The sequence below is a fragment of the Leuciscus leuciscus genome (genome assembly GCF_965113295.1).
Source record: "Leuciscus leuciscus genome assembly, chromosome: 15".
Classification (NCBI taxonomy): Eukaryota; Metazoa; Chordata; class Actinopteri; order Cypriniformes; family Leuciscidae; genus Leuciscus; species Leuciscus leuciscus.
In genome coordinates, this window is record NC_138739.1 from 4,334,280 (window position 1) to 4,348,714 (window position 14,435).

A 14,435-nucleotide genomic window follows, 5' to 3' on the forward strand; every position below is an offset into this window, starting at 1 on the left:
CCACCTAGAACAGAATTTTTGTGAAAAGGATGAGGATGAAAGAGGAAGAGGAGATACTAGATGACAGGATTTTGTTTTGTATATATATATATATATATATATATATAGAGAGAGAGAGAGAGAGAGAGAGAGGCATTAAACCAGACTATGTTATGTTATGCTTATTTGACATATAAGAATATGACATAACAATATATAACAATATATAACAATATATAACTGTATATAACAATATATAACTATATATATATATATATAAACGCTGTTACGTAGTGGTTTATTTCCCTTCTTAATTTTTTTTGGCTAGTTGAAGTCCTGAATGGCTGGTAACTTAAAAATGTAGGGGCTAAATTGTCTGATGAGTGAAAAATTTAATTTATAACTGACCTATCGGTAAGCCCCTCCCCTCGAACGCAGATGAGCCAATGGCAGTCGAGTATCAGTTGCACGGGGAACTCTGACATCTGGTTTCAGCGCCACAGAGGAACATTGGAAGATCCAAAGCTCTCATCGCTTTGATGATTTTATGCTACAAAACTTGGTAAAACGACGTGCAACACTGATTCCAGGTGTCCTGAGAGCATGAGCAATGGAGTTTATTTTATTCCATTTCCCAAACCCAAACAAGACAGAGCAAAATGTCTGCTTTGGATTAAGCTGTGTATTAATCCAATGATGTGAGACAGTAATCGAAAGGATTCGACCCCAATCCCAATGAAGACGAAAACGTTCATTTTCTGGTTTCTCATTAAGTTACTATTAAAGTCCATGCTAACGTACAAACCTAAATAGCTAACTGTTCTCACGTCATGTACAGTGTAGGTCAAAAACCCATTAACGAATGTCTACACTTCGGTGCCTCTCCATATTAAACTGGTTAAATGTATATTAATTTAATCTTACCCTCATCCAAATGAACTTTGTTAGCCACTATATTTATTTTAAAATATTTTATATATCCCTCCGTGGCATATGTTAGTCCCACATGAATGCTCCTCGACGAGAGGTGGTCCTTCTGTGCCCAAAACGAGGTTTTCACACCGACAGCTGTCATTGTAAGACAGTTAGCAACTAACTCTGTTTGTCCGACTTAGCAACAGTAACTAAGGGGGGGCGGGGCTTACCGATAGGTCAATTCCCGTTAGCATCCCATAATCAGCCCATAATTGCAAAGTTTAAGTCTTTGATTTGTAGTTCTGTCTCCCAGTAACATGCTTCGATAGAAATTACCCATCGATGATCTTGCAATCTACACATAACGTCAATTGGTTATCAATTTTAATTAGCACTTGTTCCATACAGTGTGTAATTTACACCGCCAGACCATAGTCCACTTCCAAACGCGGCCGTATAAACCCTTTAAAAGCTATTGTGTTTGAAGGACAGCTCTCCCACGCCTTTTGCTGAATGTGATAATTGCGATTTGAATTATGTATGTATGTCAACGGTTTTAATATGCAAATGCATTTCCATGAATGGCGCGCTTGAGAGGGAAATGGATCTCCAACTGAATGCAGGGGGGAAAAAATGGAAATGGGCGCGTGACTAGCCGTCCTGTTCATTAGCCAAGTCCCATTAATTATTTTAAGTCTCGCACGAGTCTTTCGTAAGGTGCCACACTCCATAAACTCAGATGTGGCTCGAGAAGGACACTCAATTACATGCGTGTGGGTTGGGGAACGTATCCGACCGCGCTTCATTACAAGCTTTTAATAGAAACTAAATTACAGACTGAAGTTCGATTGATCAGTCTTTCTAAGCTGTACTGTCAACTGTTCAAGGTGACAGAATTAAAGGACGGTAATCAGGACATAATCACAGTGCTTAAATAGAGCTTCTGATTTGACCTTCACCCATCTGTAACCGTTCTGTACATTGAGTCTTGACACCATATCAGGGACACCTTCACCTACAAGACACTTCCCTGCCGGCAGACTCAATCTGAAGGTGCGGTGCAGACGGTAATCCCCTGCATGAGCGGCGATGAGAAACCATCAGCACTGAAACTCTGTGTCCTCAGGCAGAATGATGGAGGTTCGCTGCTAAACACACTTTTTTCCTTGCAATTTGATTGTTTTGGTTTAAAGTCCCCCTTTAGTCAATCATTTTATCCATGCAAAATTCACTTTTATATGGCGTTTGCATATAAATGTGTGTTTGCAGTGTGTGGCCACAACCACCATACAATGAAAAAAATCCATAATGTCATAATGCTCATGCTCCGCCCACGCCCGCTGACGGACTGTCCCGTATTAGCATATTTCACGTATTAGCATATTCCCGCCATGTCCGCCAAGGCATCACTTTACGTGTCTTGTGTCGACACGCCTCACGGAAGAGGAGCTGCTCATTATCATTTAAAGAGACATGCACCGAAACGGGTCGCTGTGGACAGAGCTGTTTTTGAGGAGGTAAAAAGGGTGTTGTTTTACACAACCATTGAGGAATTTTAACCAAAGTATATATTACAAACTTTACATGAACACCCTAAAGAATCATACCTACTTGTGGAAAATGGGCATCCGATGATCCCTTTAAAACTCATATTCGATCAACAAAATTACATATTTAAACGTTTTTTCCTTTCTTTGTGCCTTAAAATATCTTGGATGTAACTCGACACCCTTGCCTCATTTAGTATGTGTGGTTCTATGAATATGCAAATGAGCCCCGCCTCCACTCACTCACTCAGCTCAGAGATCCACTGGTTGACGATCACACGTTGATCTGATTGGTTACAAGGTAGTTTGTGACGTCAGAACATTTCAAAGCGTGTTTCTGAGACTGTCTTTGGTTCACTGCAGTTTTAAGGAGAAAATACTCAGTCGATGGTGTCGACTTATGAATTTACACATGGTTTGTCTTAAAGCGTATTAAAAACACCACATAGACACATAAACAACATTAAAAGCTGGATATTTACCACAGGGGGACTTTAAAGGATAAGTTTACCGATTTTTAAGCACCTTTGTGTTGTTACAATAGCTAAAAAGGAGATGGGGGTCCAAAATCCAAAGTCTATTATGGGTGTTGACGTTGGGGAAACGACACATCTCTTTTAAAAAAAAAATTCTAGTCATGTAACACCAATTTCATACATTGTTTGCAGGTTTTTTTTGCATATATTTCAGAAATTGTTTGCATAGACAGCCAGTTTTTATTAAGAGCCCATTGTGAATGACCCCTTTAAATTTGAAGAGAAACGTTAAATAAAGGGATGTAATGTTGCTAAATAATGAGATTCTCTCTGTTTATCACACTCATCATTATTTGCTATGCTCCTTTTGATTCTTTATTAGGCTGCCGCAGGGCACAACTTCATGACACTAAGCTTTGTTGTAAGATTTGTTGCAAAGGTCAAACTAATTGATCAAAGACTTCACATATTGGCTTAGTTGTTCTCAGGCAGCAAAATCGTTGCCCAATTCGTAGTATGAACAAGGCTTAAAGTCCCCCTGTGGAGAAAATCCAGCTTATAATGTTGTTTATGTGTCTATGTGGTGTTTTTAATCTGCTTTAAGACAAACCATGTGTAAGTTCATAAGTCGACAGCATTGCTGAGTATTTTCTCCTTAAAACTGCAGTGAACCAAAGACAGTCTCAAACACACGCTTTGAAATCGCTGGTGTTTCTGACGTCACAAACTACCTTGTGAATCAGATCAACGTGTGATCGTCAACCAGTGGATCTCTGAGCTGAGTGAGTGAGTGGAGGCGGGGCTCATTTGCATATTCATAGAACCGCACATACTAAATGAGACAAGGGTGTCGAGTTACATTCAAGATATTTTAAGGCATGAAGATTTTTTTTTTCAAGGAAATAAAATATCCTGTTTTACAGGATAAAATTATTGACACTTTAAGTGAGGTTAGCTGGTCTTCCACAGTAACCAGCTGACAAGTGCCCAAAAACCCTCTAAAACCATAGAAAACTACTGTTTAAACTGGTCTTTGGAAGGGATTTTATGCAGGAAATCAAGTCCCATGACCTCAAGTTCTGCTGAAACCAGTGTGTGCGGATTTAAAAGGTTTGGCAAAGAACCTGCATTCAGTTTGTCGAGTTAATTGAAAGCAATTGATGTCAGTGACCCTTGTGTTGTTTTACAACATCGGTTGTTTAACTCTCAATCTCGAGATCACGACTTCGACAGGTTGCTCGTGCCCTACAGAGAATCAGTCTTTTGAATGATTCATTAGTGTTTTGAAGACACGGACGCCCCTGATTACCTGTTTTGAACATCTGTTTTGTTCCAACTTGATTTCCTTTGTTTTCAAATGAAGGTTTTGGATTCGACTACTCTGCGTGTGTTTCCGAAACCCCCATTGTTTCACGGTGATGTGCTCAGTATGCGTGCAGTCGGTTCTTTTTTGTACTGCGAATATTACATTAGCGATGCTAATTTGTTCCCCCCACACATTTTAGTAAACAAACAGTCCTAAATACACACGGCTCCCGTGCTTGTCGGTGACGTCACTTCGGAAGAAGTAACTTAATCTAATATCAAACTTCAGAGGGAATGTAATTAGCGTCTTCCCTCATCAACGAAATGATTACAGGCCTAGTACTTGACGGTGTCATGAAAAGTGCCGCCTCCCTTCATACTCTACAAACATCAGCTCTGTTTCTACAGTAATTATGTAGATGAGATGCTAGTTACAGCAGGTTGTGTGGTGAAGGCCCCTCAGAGAGATCAAAAGGTTGTTTTTTTTGTATATATTTCCATTGGGCATGAATATTCACGTCTGACACTGAGATGTGGGGGCGTTGGGGAGAAATCGAAAGCAGTCGAAGGTCGTTAAAGCTTTGGAACCAGTTTAATTTTTAGACAAGCTATAATTAAATTCCCAAATTGATTTGCCTCAGTTTTGCTAATCGAGAACGGGGATGAAAAGCCAAGCGCGCCTCACCGGTTTCAGAGGTATTTTCTGATGATCTCCCTTACTTGTTGTTTTTAAATATGGTTAATTCAGTGGTTAACAGGGCAGAGGCGGTAATATGTGCTTAAAGGTACAATATGTACGAATTTTGTAATAAAATATCCAAAAATCACTTGCACATTGTGATATATTTCCTGCAGTTGTGTACTGGCAATATCCCAAATGTTCCCAAAGATTTTTAATTTCAGAGAAATTCCCATTTTAAATAATGGCTCGTCCCTGTTCACTTGTCGCCTGTCAATGATGTAATATCTGCGTTATCCCTGGTTTCCGCTCGATCTGCCATAGTAACCATGGCGACAGACGTGGACAACTGCGTTACGTCTAGCGGCGCGCTCACGCTATTGTTGTTTCGTTCAAACATTATGGACCATGGCAAGCAGACTTTGGGACAAAAGGAGAACTAAAACGAGGATCGATATCAGCGTGGCGTTTTCGAGATGCCGAGAGCTAGCGTCCGCGACTAACTTCCACTCGACAGAGACGCCGCTCTTGCATGAGCTTTATTAGACAGGTGAGCAAATTACATAAAACTAATCAATGTTATATAGCTCAACATGATGAAATGTTAGAATATGATCAGTATGTTATTCTAATGTTGATTTAGCTCACTGCTAGTCTCATACAGACAAACTAACACACAGAATAACATTATAATGACATTATAACAACACACTCAAATGCAGTTTAGTGTGATAGTGTAGACCGAGTGAAACAGCGCTGCGTTACCTCACAAGTTTCATTCGTCTAATAAACTGACCTGTGTGAGTAGTAATACAGCACTTGCGTGTAGTTCGGTAGAATGAAATGTCCTTATTCGTTTATATCCGCAGGATTTTCGCCTCTTCTTCCGAGTTTAAAATCATTTGAATGTGTAAATTGGCAAGACAAAACACGTCCAAATTATAAACTTTCACTCTATGATGGTTCAATTTTGCAGTTAATCCGCGAATCACATGCGTGCCGAACCGTGGGGCTGCTGGTCCGTACGCATCACGAATCAACTGCGATCTGTCGCACTTTATTCCTAACATTTCCATGTTTTTCAAGATTTCCACAGTCATGGACAAATTTGTGATTTCCAGACATCTAAAAGTGATTGAAATCCTTAAAATCATGTAAATGTCAAGGTGCTTGGGAACCAAGAAAACTGCTTCCCCCTTTTAGAGTTCATTCAGATCTCAGATATCTTTGACATTTTGCACGTTGGCATTTCATCGCAACCACTTGAACTTTCAAAAACTGGCCTGCCTCACACTTTTTGGGATATTGCAATGATCTTTTAAAGAAGTTGGCTTGACTTGATGTAAAACGTCAACTTTATGATCAAGCAGAAACCTCTGCCAACCGTCACAGAATGCGATTAATATTCATTATCTGAGACACATCTGGCGCTGAACAAACTTCCCGAGGACAGAGAATGTGAACAACAGATGTGAAGAAAAAAAACGTATGCAAATTATGCATTTTTTATATTCATAAAGCTTTAGACCTGATCAATGAACTTATTGAGTGTTTAAGCTTTCAAATAGTGTCTCGTAAATGTCAACTAGGCGTTTAAACCATGCCGTGCTTCTGAAGAGAGGCTGGTGAGATTTATAATGCCTTCCTCCCACTTGTTCCAATGCCCCCGATGCCAAGACCTGATACCCGACGGCATACAAATGAAAATACAAAGGGATTTTGAAACATCTTTATCCAGTATAAGCCTATGTAATAGAAATGAATTCCTTGGACGAAATGTGTGGGAAAGCTGTTTTTGTCACTGAATCTTAATGCTGTACTTCAGAACAGCTGGAACGGCTGATTGCGACTTCATTTAGTTCTCATTTAGTTTCTCGTTTCAAGTTGCCAAAATGACACATGGAAAATGGCTGCCAGTGATTTGAGTCGGAATGTTTCGTTTTGTGGTTTGACTAGAATGCAAAACGCTTTTAAAAATAAAAGTTCCAAAAATGATGTCATAGAATGTGTGAAGAATGTGTGTTCTAACTTTTCTTCACATCTGTTGTTCACATTCTCTGTCCTCTGTGATGTGGTTGGGCCTAGTGTGCTTTAGATTATAAATAAAAGTGGCTAATTTCAGAACGGTTTCCCATCTTTCATCATTTGTGTCAATTCTTTTTTTAAAGTAGTTTTCTATCCATTGATTACTTAGACACACCGAAAGAACACCACAGACACAGTGCAATCAACAGTAAAACAAGCAGCTGTGAAAAATATGATACACCAGTGTTTTTCCAGATGAGAAATGTATCTATGCATCATCTTTTTACTCTTTTAATTCCTTTTATAACTGTTTTAATTTCCCTTTCTTTTATTTTGTGATTATTTTAATTCCTTTCTATGTAAAGCACTTTAAATTACCATAGTGTGTGAAATGTGCTAAATAAATAAACTTGCCTTGCCTTGCCTATCAATTACACAATTTCTTTAGAAGGAAGTAATATTTTCAAAACTCACCAGTCTGGTTTTACTCCATTTGACTGTGATAGCCCACGTGAATGTTTTTAATGACTTGCTATTGACAGAAGATCCAATTTTATTGGATTTAACTCCTGCTTTTGACACAATAGATCACACTGTTCTGATCTTGCAGTTGGAGCAGTATGTGGGGATCCTGGGAAGGCCCTGAAGTGGTTAAGTTTTATCTGACTGCCTGTTCCTCTAGATCAGCACCTCTTACTTGTGGTGTGCCTCAAGGCTCGATCCTTGGCCCTATTTTGTTCTAACTTTATATTCTCCCACTGGACTCTATTGTAAAGGAGAACAACATTGTGTTTCACTGTTTTGTGGACGATATAGAGCTTTATTTGCTGCTGACGGATAAAAAATGGCTTGGATCCTGGATGGCTTCAGATTTCTAAATAAAAGTAAGACAGAGATGATTGTTTTTTACCTTAGTGAAGCCAGGGGTATATCGGAAATAGATTTTGGGCCCTTGTCATGTGTGCATGTGTGTTTTTTTCTAGTGTTGTGTGCTGAGTATTTGTTTTTGTCTGTACCTGCCTAGGGACTGCGGACGTAAATTAGCAATGTTGCAATAATCCGGCTGGTTTACATTGTGTATTTTGTGCAAATGTTCATTAACATGCTTTGTCCCTATCAAATAAAAACAAACTGAACTGAACTGCATATTGACAGCTCCCTTAAGTTGGATAAAAAGATTAATTCCATGGTAGAATCACTTTTTTTCCACTTATGTAATTTATCCAAGATGAAATCGTGTTTGACGCTTAAAAGTCTTGAAATTGCTATCCATGCTTTGATCTCCTCAAGACTTGATTATTGCAATGCACACTCTACAAGGGAGTTAGTCAATCATACATTTATTTCTCCATTGCAAAAAATTCAAAATGCTAGACTCTTGATGGGTATTAAAAAACGAGAACACATCACGCCCACCTTGGTTTCATTGCACTGGCTTCTTAGTCCAGGTGATATGTGCAAAATTTTAGGTGATATTCACTTTTTCATAAACGCATGAAACTTGGTACACTTGTACAGTTTGGGGCCCTGAACATTTTCAGAAATGGAGCCATTGCTAAAATGCCTCGTGGCAGCCATTTTACTTTCTGCCATAACCAAATTTTGCATCATATCTCCTGAACCAAACATGATAACCCTGTGTTTTGATGGTCAGTGATTACAATGATACCATGTACAACATCATAAATCATTCAGGTGAATAGTTAATGTTGAATTCAATGACATTGTGAAAAGGATTAAACAATGAAATCGCAGTATCTGAGAAGATGCAGAATGAAATTAAGCATATTTCATGTACTCTTAATTTACTATCACAAGCGCTTGAGCGTGCACCAAATTTCATGCTTTTATGAAAAAGTGAACATCGTTTTCACACATCACCGGGACTATCTGGTACGTTACAGAGTTGATTTTAAACTCCTTTTATTAGTATACAAATCCACTCGCAAAATCCTATCTTTTGCATCTCCTGACTAAATATCAGTCTGGAAGAACGTTGAGACCAGCGCCCCTAAACCCACTAAACATTCCCAGGTCAGAACAGAATCAAAGAGGGGGTCGTGCTTTTGCTGTAGCTGCGCCTAAACTCATTATATCATTATTGCATATTCATTTAAATCACAGCTTAAAACTTACTTGTTTTTTATATAGCTTTTAATCACTGACTGTTTTATGTGTCTTATTGTGGTGTGATGTATTATTTAACAAATGATGTAAAGCACATTGGTCAACATGTGTTGTTTTAACTGTGCTATAAAAAATAAAGTTACATTGACACTGACAATAAAATAACCATTTTTCTTAATGTGAAGAACATTTTAACAACCAGTTCCATAGATGTTTTTCATGAAACCACATATATACCGATAAAGAACCTTTATTTTTTTAGAGTCTAGATTGTTGCATTCAACATTTTAAAGGGGTCATATAATGCCCTTTTTGTACAAGCTAATATGATTCTATAGGGTCTAAATTAAAAGTTTGTAATATACTTTAATTAAAAATTCTCATTAGTATTGTAAGAAAACACTCATTTTACCTGGTCAAAAACAGCTCTGTTTTCAGCACTCCGTTTAAGTGCATGTGTCTTTAAATGATAATGAGCTTTGCTGACCCCGCCCCTCTGCTCTGTGCGGACACCGTTTGTAAGACAATAACACAATAACCATAACGCGTTGTTCATTATAAACGTGGGATTATGAATTATATTGAGAACGTCGTACATAGAAAACATGCCGTAATGTACCCTGAGTGTAAGCAGCCACATTCATCGTGAAGCGTGCAAGCGATTTGCAAAGATTAATATAAAGATTAATATAAAGGTCAATAAACGTTACACTCACTTCAGTTCTTCTGGAGGTGCAGCAGGAACACGAATAGTTGGTACCGATCCTTTTTTCAGGAGCAGCTTCTTAGCAAAACCAGCTTTACTGACCCTCGAGCAGTCTGGTGTGTGAAATGATTCGCGCACACATGAAAGCATTGACGTTGATCGTGGGGAATATTCCCTTCGAAAACAAACTCAGCCACTGCGTCTTCAGCGGTTCGGATTTAGGAACATCAATATGACTGCTGTGTTCGTTATTACACCCAAGAACAGAACACCACACTCGCTTAGACGCCATTCTGCTCATATACAGTGCTCCAGCTATCAACAATGACTATGATTGACAGCTCGCTCATGAGCGAGGGCGGGTCTGTGTTGAAACGCTGCTGTCAATCAGCAATCGTGGGAGGGGCGTCCGACCGTGTGACGTCACACGGTTGAACGGCTTGATTTGAGAGAGGGTAAAACATATAAGGAGATAAAAAAAAAAAAACACTGGATGGATTTTTATCATTTTATGATGGTTGTGTACAGGCACTGCCAACACACATTTCAGTACAATCAACTTGTAAAAGTGCATGTACCATTATATGACCCCTTTAAACATTAATGTATTTATATTCAGTTTAAACAGATATTCTGCTCGTGTTTCATGAAAGAGGCTCATTGGGATGTTTCCATGCAAATGCAATTTTTATGTTATTAGATATTTTGCTCTTGATGGAAGTGCTTGAACGTGCCCTTTGACCCTTTAAGTGCGTGCCGTATCAAAAGAGACGTTGAGGATTATTTCCATTTAAGTATGTTTGCTGATTAATAAAGGAATCTTGTGGAGGGATGTCACTGACCTTTCATTATTTACACTCATCTCGAAACATCTTATTTTAATCATTAAACATGGTTTTCTTATGTCTTGCATGCTTCAGCGCGTGTCCTTGTGTAATTGATTGAAATGTGCAATGGTTTGTTAAATTGTTAGGTTACTCCGCTCTTCATCCGTCTACGCTTGTCTCTGTTTTTAGAAAGACCAGAAACGGGGAAGACGATGACGACGGAGGAAGAAGGGCACGACTACGACGAGGATGATCCTCCAGACTACAGTGTTTTAAAACTGACCAACCAGTCAGCTCAGCACTTCTCCGACGCTGCCGATGGTGCGTCCCAGTTTTCCCACTGTTCATTCACTATTCCAGTGCAATTCATAACGAGAATCTGACATTAAACACTGCTTCTCATTCATAATAATTGTCTGCCTAATTTACAACATGTGCATATGCTCTTGAATATGTCCTTAACCTGGTTCTGATTTTAATGAATTTGAGTATTGTAAATGAGAGACTGTTTGCCCAAGGTTAGTCATTTGCATAAATCCTTTACAGTCTTTCATCAGTCTCGGCAAACATATGAATCTCTCTAAAGACATTCATCAAAATCCTTGATGAATGCCAAGCGTGCCATTCTCAAAACCTGTGTTCAAGCACAGTTGCAGACCTCTTGTACATACACACAGTTGCAATGTTATACAGAGAAGCCTTGCAGCTCGAGCTGTAATTAAAAGCAGCTTGTCTTACTCTTTCACTGTCAATGATGAAATATATGTAAGATGAAATATCTCTGTATAAAATGTAATGTTTTCACACTAATAAGGCCACTCACAGTGATTCTTGTGTACGTGTGGTAGAGCTGCACGATTCTGGATAAATTGAGAATCACGATTCAGTGACTCTCTCATAAATACTTCACTTGTTTCATTACTGAACGAATCAGCGCTTTTGAATGAATATCTTGAATGATTCAATGACTCACTCATAAATACTTCACTTGATTCATTACTGAACGAATCAGCGCTTTTGAATGAATATCTTGAATGATTCAATGACTCACTCATAAATACTTCACTTGATTCATTACTGAACGAATCAGCGCTTTTGAATGAATATCTTGAATGATTCAATGTCTCACTCATAAATACTTCACTTGATTCATTACTGAACGAATCAGCGCTTTTGAATGAATATCTTGAATGATTCAATGACTCACTCATAAATACGTCACTTGTTTCATTACTGAACGAATCAGCGCTTTTGAACGAATATCTTGAATGATTCAATGACTCACTCATAAATACTTCACTTGTTTCATTACTGAACGAATCAGCGCTTTTGAACGAATATCTTGAATGATTCAATGTCTCACTCATAAATACTTCACTTGATTCATTACTGAACGAATCAGCGCTTTTGAATGAATATCTTGAATGATTCAATGACTCACTCATAAATACGTCACTTGTTTCATTACTGAACGAATCAGCGCTTTTGAACGAATATCTTGAATGATTCAATGACTCGCTCATAAATATTTCACTTGATTCATTACTGAACGAATCAGCGCTTTTGAAGGAATATCTTGAATGATTCAATGATTCACTCATAAATACTTCACTTGTTTCATTACTGAACGAATCAGCGCTTTTGAACGAATATCTTGAATGATTCAATGACTCGCTCATAAATACTTCACTTGATTCATTACTGAACGAATCCGCGCTTTTGAACGAATATCTTGAATGATTCAATGACTCGCTCATAAATACTTCACTTGATTCATTACTGAACGAATCAGCGCTTTTGAACGAATATCTTGAATGATTCAATGACTCGCTCATAAATACTTCACTTGATTCATTTCTGAACGAATCCGCGCTTTTGAATGAATATCTTGAATGATTCAATGACTTGCTCATAAATACTTCACTTGATTCATTACTGAACAAATCAGCGCTTTTGAACGAATATCTTGAATGATTCAATGACTCGCTCATAAATACTTCACTTGATTCATTACTGAACGAATCAGCGCTTTTGAACGAATATCTTGAATGATTCAATGACTTGCTCATAAATACTTCACTTGATTCATTACTGAACAAATCAGCGCTTTTGAACGAATATCTTGAATGATTCAATGACTCACTCATAAATACTTCATTTGATTAATTACTGGATTAATCAGCATTTTTGAACAAATCTCTTGAATGATTCAATGAATCTTAGTTCGTTATTGGGGAATTTTGTTAGTGAAAAGTTGAAATTCTGCACGCTTTGACGCTTTTGACTTTCAAAGTCCCTTCAAAGCACCACTTGTCTTATGTAAAGCAATCCCAGTTAATTAGTAATTAGTGGCTGACCAGTCATTTAAAGGACTGATTTTATTTGGTTTTGTTGTTTGTTTTTGTTGTAGATGAAGAGCTACCGCTGATTAAACATGGAGAGACAATCACGGATAGACGGAGCACGTTCCAGCCTCATCTGGCCCCAGTGGTGACCCCTAAACAGGTGCGACTCATTACCCACTTTATCACACGATGATGTGATAAACGTTTTTTCTTGCCAAAGATATCAGGCCCGTAGAATCTGTGTTTGACAACAGCCGTCTCAATATCAGTGCGGTCTCTAGAGTCCTCAGCGCTCGCTCTCAGCTCTTCTGCTATTCATGATGAATGGATGGACTGATGGAGTGATGGATGAATGGATGGATGGACTGATGGATGGATGGATGAATGGATGGATGGACTGATGGATGGATGGATGGATGGAGGGATGAGGGGGGATGGACTGATGGAGGGATGGGGGGTGGAGTGATGGATGGAGGGATGGGGAGGGATGGGGGGGATGGACTGATGGATGGATGGAGGGATGGGGGGGTGGAGTGATGGATAGATGGATAAATGGATGGATGGACTGATGGATGGAGGGATGAGGGGATGGACTGATGGATGGATGGAGGGATGGGGGTGGAGTGATGGATGGATGGATAAATGGATGGATGGACTGATGGATGGAGGGATGAGGGGGGATGGAGGGATGGGGGGTGGAGTGATGGATGGATGGATAAATGGATGGATGGACTGATGGATGGAGGGATGAGGGGGGATGGACTGATGGATGGATCGAGGGATGGGGGGTGGAGTGATGGATGGATGGATGGATAAATGGATGGATGGACGGACTGATGGATGGAGGGATGAGGGGGATGGACTGATGGATGGATGGAGGCTGGAGTGATGGATGGAGGGATGAGGGAGGATGGACTGATGGATGGATGGATAAATGGATGGATGGAGGGATGAGGGGGATGAACTGATGGATGGATAAAGGGATGAGGGGGATGGACGGATGGATGGATGGAGGGATGAGGGGGGATGGACTGATGGATGAATGGAGGGATGAAGGGTATGGACTGATGGATGGATGGAGGGATGGGGGTGGAGTGATGGATGGAGGGATGAGGGGGGATGGACTGATGGATGGATGGATGGATGGATGGAGGGATGGGGGGTGGAGTGATGGATGGATGGATAAATGGACTGATGGATGGATGGAGGGATGAGGGGGGATGGACTGATGGATGGATGGAGGGATGAGGTGGGGTGGAGTGATGGATGGATGGAGTGATGGAGGGATAGATGGATGAAGGGATAGATGATGGAGGGATAGATGATGGAGGGATGGATGATGGAGGGATGGATGATAGATGACAGAGGGATAGATGATGGAGGGATAGATGATGGAGGGATGAGGGGGAATGGACTGATGGATGGATGGAGGGATGGATGGACTGATGGATAGATTGATGGAGGGATAGATGGATGGAGGGATGGATGGAGGGATAGATGACAG

At 39.6% G+C, this 14,435-nt stretch overlaps 1 protein-coding gene across 3 annotated transcripts in view; it reads left to right on the plus strand.

Annotated features, from left to right (window-relative positions):
- impact (impact RWD domain protein) overlaps positions 1-14,435 on the plus strand; it is a 40,839-nt gene that overhangs the window by 5,714 nt on the left and 20,690 nt on the right. For all 3 annotated transcript variants that reach the window (XM_082139284.1, XM_082139285.1, XM_082139286.1), the window contains exons 7-8: positions 10,776-10,907; positions 12,997-13,091. In XM_082139284.1, the coding sequence (XP_081995410.1) occupies positions 10,776-10,907; positions 12,997-13,091 (227 nt within the window). The remainder of the gene's footprint in view (positions 1-10,775; positions 10,908-12,996; positions 13,092-14,435) is intronic.